This window comes from Cantharellus anzutake (genome assembly GCF_015039405.1).
Source record: "Cantharellus anzutake strain C23 chromosome Unknown EI90scaffold_1, whole genome shotgun sequence".
NCBI lineage: Eukaryota > Fungi > Basidiomycota > Agaricomycetes > Cantharellales > Hydnaceae > Cantharellus > Cantharellus anzutake.
The window spans coordinates 3,280,552-3,293,334 of NW_024066951.1; the positions used below are offsets into that span (position 1 = coordinate 3,280,552).

General features: G+C 47.6%; 1 protein-coding gene across 1 annotated transcript; it reads right to left on the reverse strand.

Moving 5' to 3' along the window:
- Positions 1-7,399: 7,399 nt before the first annotated feature.
- On the reverse strand, positions 7,400-7,906 carry EI90DRAFT_3115129 (uncharacterized protein; the record flags this gene model as incomplete). Its single annotated transcript, XM_039062748.1, has 2 exons — positions 7,400-7,804; positions 7,856-7,906. 2 exons carry the CDS (start codon positions 7,904-7,906, stop codon positions 7,400-7,402), a joined length of 456 nt encoding a protein of 151 aa, XP_038924239.1.
- Positions 7,907-12,783: the final 4,877 nt, after the last annotated feature.

Sequence of the window (12,783 nt, forward strand, 5' to 3'; positions counted from 1 at the left end):
TTATGGACACCATGTGGACCGTTAAGTATGGCCGATAAGTCCAACAGCTGACATGGAAGTTCAATAAAAAAAAGACAGGAGTGATAAGCAGGCCATATCCGCTAATAATTGCCATTCTCCACCAATTTCCACCATCACACTACACTCATCCATTTCTTCCTACCCATAGCATCCTTTCCTGACCTCTCCATTCGATTCCCCGGGTTTGTAGCTTTCTCCCGATACTAAATTTGTCCCAAATGGTTGAGATTTGACTGAGTGGTGGGCATGAGAATCGTAAAATTGGCCCATGCGCAGGGTTGGATGTCCCAGAAAGTGTTTGCGAGAGTCCCCATGTCAATTGGATCTTCATATGCATCCTTTGTGATTTTTCTGAATTTTTCTGAGCACTCCGGAGTGCATTTTGGTTGTTTGTTTACTTTGGTATGGCTTGTGATTTCCATTTTGGGCCGAAAACTAGTTTCGCAATCTGCTGAAGTACAGAACTCGGCTCTGCCGCATGGGACTTTCGACACTGCCACCCTCACATGCCTTTTGACATTGTGTGGAACTGTCAGGGCAACCACACCTGACCATACAACCCCAGAACCACCTTCCCTAACCTCCCCCCACTTCCCTCATCCTCCCATCTTTCACAACTACAGCCTGCATGCGAACCCATGGGAAAAATCACGTGGGTCAAGGCGAGCAACTCGCCTTAACCCATGTGACACCTTTTCCGCATCGCGGGAACATGCTCGGCTTCTACCCATAGTCACGCTACGAACTGTACAGTACATTTCCTTTTATAGCAGCCAAGCGGGGAATAGGGAAACTTACCCTTCTTCTCAACTCAATCCCCGCTTAGGCAAGTTGTAGCTACCTTCCATAATACATGACAACTCAATCCCCGCTTAGTGAGTTTGAGGAGCTTGGGATAGGATCCAGCACCTGGCTGCCTGGGACACCGCGAGTGTCCAGCTTTGAGGTAGGGCCGCCCCCGGACGGAGGCCGGGCCCTGACAGGAACCTCGCAGTAAGATGAGAAATTGCCACCACCATTGTTCCACAACGGCTGGGTCGATCTGGACGAAATTTGGGGAATCCATAGTTATGATTTTTCTCTATTTTTTGAGCCCTTTATCGTCTTCTGGCAGCCAGTAGCGCCAAGCGTAGTTTTTGGGCTGAACCAATTCAGTACCAGCATGTTATGCGCAATTGTACTCCGTAATAAATGAAATCACATGTTCTTATGCACCATTGGCATTGGTAGATGATCATCGCATGTGGTAAATCCTTAAGGAACGTAAAACCGCAAAAATACTGGTGGTGTAGGGTATAGTAGGTTATCCCGCCTACATCGTCCATATAAAGATAGAGAAGAAGGGAAGAAAGAGAGAAAGAAAGAAAGGGTGCAAGGAGATGGAGATGGCAGTGGCGTGGTGCAGCATGGCATGCCCTGACACCACCCGATCCCACTATCCTCCACCTGGCACCTCTACTCTCCCCCTGCCCTGCTTCCTCCCTCCTCCCTTCTTCCTTTCTCCTTCCTTTCTCCTTCCTTTCTTCTTCCCTTCTCTCTTCTTTCATTACATGGACAACTTTCCTTATATCAATGTACCATTAACCTGACTGTGATGTAACATGCCTGGACCCAGGTGCACCAGGCAACTTCCTGTGCACCAGATGCTCCTAGGATCTCTCGTGGAGATACCCGGATGGGCATGGCTGTGCCTGTAGATGATGTGGCATCTCCCACATGGTGTCACGGCCATGCATTCCAGCCCATTAGCCGCCCATCCCGATGCCGCCCAAGCCCATCCTGCTGCGTGAGCGTGAGCCCCAACCCTCATCCCTATTCTCCTTGAGGACTCCCTGCTCACCCCCCCACTTGTCCCTAGGCTCCCCTGCACTTGGTTGACTCCCCCACAGCCACACTGACCTCCCTGCCCTGAGTCCACCTCTGGCACCATGCCTGGCATGACTCCGCAACATCGCCCACCCTGCCCACTTGGCCCTCACCAGGCCACTACCATTCCCACACCTGACTCCGGCCCAACTCTGAGTCCAGCGCTGATACCATTGTCATCGCCGCTATCACGGCCCTACACCCCTTTGTTTATTTATCTGTTATTGTTTGTTTTGACCCTTGGTCATTGCTGGCCACTGTGCAGCCAACCCTGCTCTTTGTGCCCTTTTGCTTCCGGACCCTTCGGCCTTCAGCCTGGGTCCGCTTCTATTCATTTCTCCCTCCTATATATATCCTGTATAATACTTTATTGTACCTTAGCTCTAATATCGATGTGACCACGACCCCTAAGTCCTGACCCCAACAAGGCAACCCCAGTGAGTACGAAATGAGGGCCAAGAGACAGCTAGGGGGCACAGCACTCCTTTAGAGTTGCTGAGGCCAAATGCCCTACCCTCAGGCCTTGTTCACGGCATTGCAGCCATCACAGCCTATAGCAGCCTGCAACGGTGATCTTCAGTGCCGACCCCAGACCAGTGTCTAACACGTGGCCTCAACTGCATGTATATAAACATAGCCTAAGTGGGAACTTGTCAGGGCATGCCGCCCTGCACTGTGCTGTGCTGCCTTCTTCTCTCTCTCCTGTCTGTCTTCTGTTTCCATATGGACGACCTTCTCCTTCATACCTGTAGCCTGGATGCATCCAACACCGGGTACCCTGCAGGGGTACCACAACACGCCATGCACCTCTACTTGTATTTCTCTTCTCTGACACTCAGGATCACCTGCAGAGCCACTTGCAATATCCCGGCTCCATCCGGGGGTGATGTGGCACCCTCACATGACCAATTCCCACTTGTATATAAACTGAGCTGAAGCAGAACTGAAGAAGTAACCTTCTTCTCATTTTCTGCTTCAGGCAAGTACCCTAACCTAGTTTAGCCCTTCATCTTAATAACAATACATTTTCTGCTTCAGCCTAAGAAGCCACAGAGGGACATGAGCCCGAGGGAGGGCTATCCGCTGTAGGAGAAATAATATTCAGAGAATAAAACAATGATCTATCAGAATAGTCAACAATCAGGTGACAAGTTCAGATGTTTAACAGTCTCATGATCTTTATGAGACTGGAAAGACATTAGAAGATCATTATAAATTATCCACACCCATGTAGCATGAGATTTAATCTACTACAAGCATGCCTAGAACCTGGCATAGGTGTAATATTCAAAGAATATGTCCCTACAACAAGGAAATAGCACATAGACGGCAGAATAAGAAGGAACATTGGGAAAGAAATGTGAATATCTCGGGAACCAGTAAACTTTTGACTGTAATCTTTTGACCATCTAAAAGGACTGTTTCTAAACTTTATCCACGGTTTTGTTTCATTCCAAAAGCTTCAAAACTGACGGAGATATCGCTGAAACGGTGAAACACCTTATAATTCATATATATTTATTTGTTAATTCTTACAAAAGGTAATGTGACTCAAGGGAAATATATTGGCGCCCGAAAGTCTGGCGGACCAAATACCATATAACAGAGTATTTCCTGGTGCGGGCGGACAGTTTTCGATCGCATCAGAAGAGGAGAAAATGCTAAAAAACCGGATCTTGTATATTTTCCCATGATTCATCAAAGCTTTTTGATTTTAAGCTCAAATAAATCGGAAAAAAGAAATGATTGATGATCTGGATCTCGGATAATAAGCATGAAGTGATTCAAAAGTCCGCGGATCAGTTAATTAATTGGGAAAGCTCTAGAACATTAGTAATGATGCGGCTTCACAAAAAGGGGTCAATTAGAGAACAGTCTAGAAAGTTCCTTTATAGCCGAGTCATTTCTAAAGATAACCGTTCGTAATTAAGGCGGTGTAGAGCATAGCTTTAGCGCTACAAGACCCCGCTAAGATCGGCCCAAAAGACAAATAACTGAATTACTTATTGCTGAGTCATGTCCTAAGTCCATTATTAAGCTTACACAGCCCAAGCCCCTATATCAATCTAGAACTATATATAATACAAATGTAGCACATGTAACTAGTGCGAGGCGTGGGAGTAGAGAGGCCTCTGAAAAGCATAAAAGGCCGCCACTTTTGCCCCCTCTCAAACCTCAGGTAGAAATATAAGTTTAATTCTTCTCACCAGTGGTTGGTTCATTTGCTCCAAAAGATAAAAGCAAATATTAGTTGTTAGCTAATATAAAACTAACACGTCACTCTAAGCGTGAGTTAGGGTCAGTTAGACACAGCTGAACAAAAGTGTCATAGTGAGAATTAGTGAGAATTTGGTGGATGTCAGAGACCGGGTTGAGACGAGGGAATGTCTCTATGGTGGAGGGCTTCAGCCTCAGCGACTTATGCCAGGAGCGCTGTGCCAAGTAACATGTCCGTGCCCTAACTTACTAACTGGCAACCAGAACTGAAGGGGGTAAACTCTAGTCGATTTTATTACTGAGGTGTAACCTATGTACAAGTTGAGTATATATATAGTTACAACGAGGGCAGGTCCACAAATGGCAGAGCTGAGCGGAGCAGAGCTAACGGGGTTAGACATTAGCCGATTGAATATTACCGACAAGTCGGGTTACAGGGTTAATGGAAAGGCAGGCAATAACCCAGAAACGGAAAGGAGGGATAGGCCTGAAGGTGGGCTCTGCAGGGCAAGCGAGTGTATTGCCCAGCGGAGGCAGGAGTGCGCTAGTGGACGTCGGAGCTGTCTGGAAGCCTTTGGGGCTCCATACTTAGGGAGGCGTAGGTAATAAATTGAAAGGAGGGGGTGGTGACCATTGAGGGGTACTGAGGGGATTGCGGAATATGGGAGCTCCGAGGTTAGTGAAGAAGGAGCGGAGGTAGATTGGAGGGATCGGAGGGATCAGAAGTTGATGGCCGGGGATGGATATGACAGTGGAGGGACTTCTTAATTGAATAATCTCTCAGTAATATTTGGTTATCACACCACAGGAGAAAAGTGAGCGATCCTGAACCTGCTAGATAACTAGCACGCACTCTAAGCGATAGAAAGAGCAGTTTGGTCACTCTTGTATTGAGTAACATTTATTGCAGAATTATTTTATTCATAGTTTTCCTTCAGTAAATTATCAGGAAAATCATGTCCTACTGAAAAGTGGTATATCTAGGTGTAATATTGACTAGAAATCATAGTAAAGTCAATATAGAATTTTATCTGTAGACTATCTATACATCAGGTGAGATTGTTGGGGGGTGTTTATTGTTGATTAGACAGTGAACAATTATATATTTGGCAACCAAAACATGGTCAGTACGTGTCAGGGCATACACCCTGACCTAGCCCATACCCACATCCACACCCGCACTCGCACCCGCACCCACAACCACACCCGGCTGTTGCACTTCCCATGCGCGCCCTGTGCTGGACACTCAGTGTGGCCAGATGGCCCGGACCTTGGGTCTCAGGTCTCATGTGACTTCCGGATATCTCCGGAAGTTTTCAATCTATTGTGGCCACTGTGGGAAGATGAGAAGTTAACTTCCTTCTCATCTCTGACCCACAGTAGGATTGTGCCCTGGATAGGGCTGGCCAGACTTGAGGCTGTGGGCCATAGGGGAGGGTCATGGGGACCTGGGAGTCGTCCCCTGACAGTACGCAAATCAGCACAAACTCTAATATTGTTATTGGACGTAGGAAACTGGTTACATAAGGTGATCCAGCTCCGCTCCTTCACTGCTATACCGCCCCGCTACTCCGCTACCACCCAAGCCACTAGCACCAGGTGCCACGCCGCCACCCCTACCTCTCCTGCACTGTCCCTGACAGCAGAAGAAGGTTTCAACCTAATCTCCCCTGCCTCCTCCAGCATGGTAACCGAAGAGCAGTACCAGGACCTCCTGGCCAGGTTCCAGGAACTCCAGGCCATCCTCAAGAGCCAAATCCAAAACCCACTGCCCCTGCCTGCACCCACACCCACGGCTGCACCTGAGCCTAAAGCACCCAAGGTCACCCCCCTATTGCCTTCGCCAGTGCAAGTGAAGACCTTGACCGCTTTAAGGCAGAATGTGGGATCTACTTCCACGTTCATGCAGCAGAGCCCCCTGACACCCTATCTGTCAGGGACTGGTCCGGGGTCGAGAGCGTTGTAGGCAGGATAATCACCCACGCACAGAGCCGGCTCAGATACCTGCTTCCAACATTCAGAAACCACTTCCATTCATGCGACAACTCGATACGAATTTGGTACCTAAAATTAGTCCTAATTCGTACGATTCTGACGATACCAAGAACGTCCCAATCGGTGGAGATTTGACAGAGTTCTATGTTGGGCATGTTAGGCATGGCAGGTCACAAGTATGTGCAGGCATGGGAATCTCAAGCGGCAACCCAGAATTCCAGCCTCACTCGTTCCCACGGCGTCTAATAAATTGGTAAAAATGCTCATTGGCTGTGTGAGAGTTATCTCCGGCTTCATTTCCAATTTTGGCCTTTAATTCCGTGAATCCGTTGAGAAATCGCTTATTTTATATTTTCATATTTTTGCATCATTTCAGTTATTGATTGATATTCTTTTATTGTTACTGTTACCCTTTTTTATTATTTCGCCTAATAAGGTACCCAGGTGCCATATGGCACCAATATTTGCCATCTATTCTTTCTAAAAATAATTATTAGATATAATCCTGTACATACCGGATTTTGAAAAGAAGTTCTCCCCTCCCCCAAAATTCTCTAAGGTGCTAGGACATGCTAGAGTGGGTGTGAGTGAGTGGATTCCAACAGTAGGAATAAGGGCAGTGATCTAGCTCAGAGTGAGTAGTGGACACTGAGCCCGGACCTTGCGGAAATCCTGGGGAACCCACCATGGAGTTAAGGATTGAGCATAGCGAGTTTAGTGGAGAAAGTAGAGTTTAGGGAGAGTTGTCCCCCACGAGCTGTGTCAGCATAGAGAGCTGCGAGCCCTCTTTCAGCGTCTGGGTATATCACCTGGTGCTGAGGGCCTGAGTGTCAGGGCACACCCACCTGACCCTGTGCCACACCCCACACCATACTGCCCTACTCTGCTCCCCCACTATCACCCCCCATCCCTCCTTTCCCCTTTTCCCCTTTTCTCTCTATTTCTATTCTATGGTTGATTTCCCTTTTCTCCATGTACCACTACATACCTAACCCCACTCCCCTGATCACCACATGCACTCCCACCTGCTGAGCAGCCACCTCCGGGATCTCCTGTGGAGACACCCAGGGAGGTGCAGCTGTGTGCGGAGATGATGTGGCTTCCTCCACATGACCCTAACCGCATGTATATAATAGCGCCTGGGGTGGGAACAGAAGAAGCAGCCTTCTTCTCAACTTCCCACTTCAGACTAAGTGGTCAGGGACGCTCACCCCACAACAGGACTGCCGCTACGCACAGCCGCTACTCGTCCCATCGACCTCGCCGCCCTTGGAGCTGTCCCTGACAGTGCCTGTCTGACTCACATTCCACGGCCAAGGTCACAGCTCTGAAGGTTAGATGTAGGAGGTACTACAGTGGTCCCATCAAGAGTATCGGACTCAGCTTCTTCAGCACAAGTCCGTGCAGTTTGTAAGCCACCGTTGACTTCAACCCCATCAGGCACATGACCAGCCACAGATTCAAACACCTCCTCCACTGTCACATCAGCATCATCTTCTGGGGTATCTGTGAACCCCTCATGTATGACAGGACCAGAACATGGGTGGATGCCGCTGATGTCGCAGGGTCGCTTTCGCGGTGCCATGATTGCTCTTGCAAGATCAGGAATGGTTTGGTGAAGCTCATCAAGAACTTGGCATAGTGGGCGGCTTGATAGGCTGGGGTGGGATAGGTTAAAGTTACCTGAATGGCATAGCTCAAAGGCCTAGGTATAGTTAGCATTGTCATGTAGAAGCATCAATTTGTTTTAACTTACTTTCTGAATTCTGTCCTGTTGATTTATAGTGTGGAACGTATGAACCAACATCTCAGGGACATGGTCCCTTAGTATGCCAAGTCTGGTATCGAGTTTTATATCACTTGAGTGGATCCCATTTTTCAACTGCAAGGAAACCTCCTTTATGGCTGTGGATTGCTGACACCGTTTCACAGCTTGTTTCAATGGACGCTGGATACCCACATCGCAGGGCTGCCAGAGACCTGTACAACTGCCAGGAACGTTGTAACGGGTCTATTGCCTAGACTCGAGACAGAGAGAAGGGGGAGGGTGGTAGTGTGCGCAGGTGTGGTTCGTTGGACCGGGTTTTGGTCCGTGGGCGCTACTGAGTCTGCAAAAACCTCAAACAAACACTCACCTATGTCTCTCTTGGACATCAAGGCTGAGTATTATGATGAGAGGGGTCTTAGACGTGAGCAACAATCTCAAGGGGGGCGTTAGGGTCGTGGATGGCATCTTTGCCACTTGGATGCAACTTCTGCTTGTCCCTTCACGGGTCTATTCAATACTAACTTGTTATGTACAAGCTGTTATCTAGTTTTTATATGTTTGAAATGAAATGAATGGACTGGGGGAATGTAAACGGGCCGTTAGGCAACCGTAAATGATGAATATCCAATTGGGAACAAAGAAACAATAAAAGAAATATGAATGAATGGGGAATATATCATAACGGGTCCGAAATGGGAAATGTAAAAGTTAACTCCGCAACACTTCGCCACAGCGCCCGCCTATCCTCCCGTCAGCAACCTCCTCGTCTCCAGCTTTCCAACGAGCCCTTATTCGTCCCATTTGGTGCAGTAGTTCTTGAGATGTGGCCATTGACAGGTGCTGTCAAGACCACGTGAGACTCTACTCCATGCTGAACCATCCGGGTATGGGATTGCCATTCTGGGAAATGCTCCGGGGGTGAAGAAGGATGGTAGAGCATCACTATCGGGTAGAAAAACGGCTGGGTTGTATGTGTGGGTATGGAGGTCTGGAGAGGGGGTGAAATTGGCGGCGTGGTTGGGCGTGGGAATTTTGCTTGGGGTTGTCGGGAATGATGGGGAAAATATGGAAAAATATGGAATGAGTGTAAGGAGTGTTGGATAGTGATAGAATGAGCATCGGGAGCATCAGTGGATATGTAGTGCATGCTAGTGACCAAATTCCGCAGAATCCGACTTTTTGCGGTACACGGAGTTGTCCCCACAACAACGTAATCAAGTATTATCCAAGGATAGTTATCATAAATCCAGACACGAAACTCGAGGGATGCATGAACCGGCCACACATCCAGTTGCCACACACACTCTTGCAGTGGATCGAGAGAAAGCTGTGACTTTTTAGCATTGAAATAAGGGACCAGGATGTGTGTTACGAATGACTTCACAGTCATGATGTTTGCCCAGTATGTGTCACTTCCAGAGACCTCGAAGATGAAGCCAAGTCTCATTGCTTCCTCATAACTTGGGACACTCTTTGACGGAAAACTCATGGAGGTCTTGCCACGGAAGATGGCCTGGAATGGAAGGAGAACTCCACTAGCAGAGATTGTGACATTAAGAGTGAACGCGTGCTTTTCATCATGGCCAACAGCAGAGACCTGGCATGATCCCTTCTGTTCATATGTGGATGCTGAGTTCTGTTGATAGATGACTTGCATCTGATCTGAATTCATGTGGAGACTGCTGGGGATTGCATAATGGCAGATAGAGTAAGCTTGATGAAGCAGTGAAGCATGAATTTTCTCATCAGCATCAGCAGGTATTTTTTGTGTGGCACATGTCGCATGTTGCAAGGTCCGATTCATTTCCCCTTGGAGAAACTTTCAAACCCAAGACATGCTTGCTGCAAACACACTCCCATCTTCGTTGACAACAGTTCTTAGGATGGTAGGTTGGGTGTGTTGAATTTGGGCGATGATGATGCCTCAGATTTGGTGAGCATCTAATGCAGCACCAGTCCGTTGAATGCTCAGTAGCGTCTGTTTAATTGTGGCAATAGTGTCTGGGTAGGACACCTGTCCCAATCATCTCTTAAGCTTTCAGGATAGCTCCAACCATTCTTGACTCACCAATATCCCTCACTGTGTAACCTCTCCTCCTGGACAGTTCTCTTTCGCAACCTTTGCCAATGTTTCCTCAGACCAGCATGGATGTGTCCCAGTACGGTCAATCCACTTGTGAACAACATCTGCATGCAACAAGCGAAAGAGCTTTGGGCTCCTTGTTTGGCACCCCTTCACTATTTCAGTGGGACTCATGTTCCAGTCAATAGTTGCCACCACTTCAGTTATTATTGTCCAGAAAACAGGTTGGAACCAGTTTGTTGCCTTAGCAAATCAGTGCACCCTCTGCCTAGGAGGCCGGACCACATTATTTGGGTGGTGAGTGATTTTTGCTGTTTTTGTTCCCTCAACCATTGCTCAATGCGACGCTTTGGCCTTGATATCTCTGCAATTTGGGCTGAGTGTCTTGAAATCCTGGTACTTGGGTCCACATTAAGCAAGCGCTAGAAATTTATCAGCAGCCATCACAATCCTGGTGAATCAACATCACCTTTTTCTTTGTGTTGTTACTGGCCACTGCCAAGCTTGCTTGGTGATGCTGCTGTCTTTCCCGGGCCAATGCTCGACTTCTCTCCAACTTCACTTCTGCTGCTAGCTCTTTGGCTGCCCTCACTTCTTGATATCTCTTGGAAATTTTCTCAAATTCAACCAGTGATTGCTTCTTAAATTCCTTGTGGCTGGTTCAGCTGAAGAACTGGAGCAACCCATGCCCCTCATCCCCTTTTGGGACCGTGAGGTCCAATTTTGTTCTCTTCCTTTTTGATTCCCTGACATCAGAATTTTGCAGGGATCCTGTCGAGGTGTTATTTTCCTGGGTTACTGTTATTAGTTCCCGAGTTTCCACCACTGGGACAGCCACCAATGATGAGAATGCCATTGGTGCTGGCTCTGCTGTTGCTTGAGCCAACATTGTTGCTGCTGAGGTTGGTACTACTGGGGCAACTGTCATTTCCAGGGTGGTTGCTTTGGGAATAGGTGCACTCTAGTCACAGGCTGGTGAGATTCCATTCCATTCTCTTGGCTATGTGTGTTCACTTACATGTGTAGCATGGTGGTTAAGGATTGAGGTCAGCAATCTAATGCGCAACATTGCAGTATCGATGCAGTCACAGAGTGAGTATTTAGTCAGGTTGAGATGATGCATCAGTGCATTGAGGGTGAAGAAGCCACATGAAGAGAGGTCAGTTTGGTAAGCAATAGGCAGCCATGTGATCTGGAATGGAGACACTGATTTGTTCAATTCCAAGTATGATGCATCAAGCCACCACTGAAGGGCACAAATCGCTTCAGTGGCTGGAACTGATGTCTTGTCATCTCTAGTTAGTGCATGTAAGGAATCTGCAAGGTAAATGGTTGATTCCATGGGGGAGATGAGGAATGCAACCCAGTGGTTATTGTTAACATGCAAATTCCACCAAACTAAGTCACAGATCCAGATGACAGCTCAGAGCCAAATTGACAGAGATTTTTGCAGGTACGATCATGCCGATACCTTTCGAGGCCATTTCCATCTGGTTGTGTGAAACACCCAGTCAGGTACTGAACATCAATGGGGCTCAAGAGCCTAGTGCTTATTCCACTTGCCATCAAGTCCCTTTCCAGAAGTTCGATGTGATATGAGTGAGAACCCAAGGACTTTTGTGTTCCACTCGCACAATAGCAGCTGCTTTTGGGCTCTCTTTATAGCAGTGCGGTGAGTAGGGTAATTGCTTGCCAATTCCTTGACTTGTCTTTCCACATTTTCTGGACATTCCTGACCTGAAACAGGACTTCCCAGATTCGGAGGATGCAGATTGGGACATAATGGATGCCAATCTTGACTGAACAAGGAGGGTTGTCATGGTCAGGATCATACTCAGAGATAAGTTTCATTATGGTGGGGAGGGATGGACTGGGGATGTTGTGGAGGTTGCTTTTGGCTAACTCTGTGATGGAGGGTGGGTGATGACTGAGACATGTGGATATTGTTTGTAAGTTTGTCTGGATAGTTGGGAGCTTAAACCAGAGAAATTCAGCAACACACAGGGTTACCTCAGGAAAGTATGGCCCGATAAGAGCACTTGGGATGCCACTATACAAGATGGGCTCATCTGTGCAAGAACAAATACATTTTGCAAAAGCAAAAGCATCCATAAGTGAATTCCCAGCTCAAAGAAAATTTTTGTGAAGATGGCAAGCATATTTTCAAATTAATTACATTAAAGCTAAACATGACCATCGACTACTAAATGTGACCACAAGCACACTGCTTTCTATCTGAGTCACGCCCCCAACCGGTTGGGTGTCACGCATCAAAATGAGGTGCCAGTTCATCATTTTGTGTCATGCTTGGGACCCTGCTGGTTGTTGGTCATGCACGTACAGTATGTGCATGAAAGAATGAAAGAGCACTGTTTTGTAGTGCAAGGGTTTATCCCTGCAACAATGGCAGTGGGTCCGGTGCAGGCAGATGTCCCTGAAGTGGGAATGGTGTTAATTATCATTAGAAGGAAAACTAGACTACTTACCTGAAGTGGGAATGGTGAGATGAAGACTGCTTCTCTGGTTCCCACCCCAGGTATGTTTATATACAGGGCACTTGGGTCACATGGGGATTGCCACATCATCCTCATGCACAGCCCCAGCCATCCGGGTATCCCTGTGGGGGATCCTGAAGAGATCTGCTGCAGGTGCATGTGCTGGGTGCACCCAGGGGTCATCCAGAGCATCTGGGGCTGGGTGTGTCATGCATGGACTGTGGACGGGTCAATGGTACATCGATCAAGGAAAGTTGTCCATGTAAACAGAAATAGAAAGAATAAAGAATGATACAGAGGAAGAATGGAAAGAGGGGGAAGTAGAAGGAGGAGGAAAT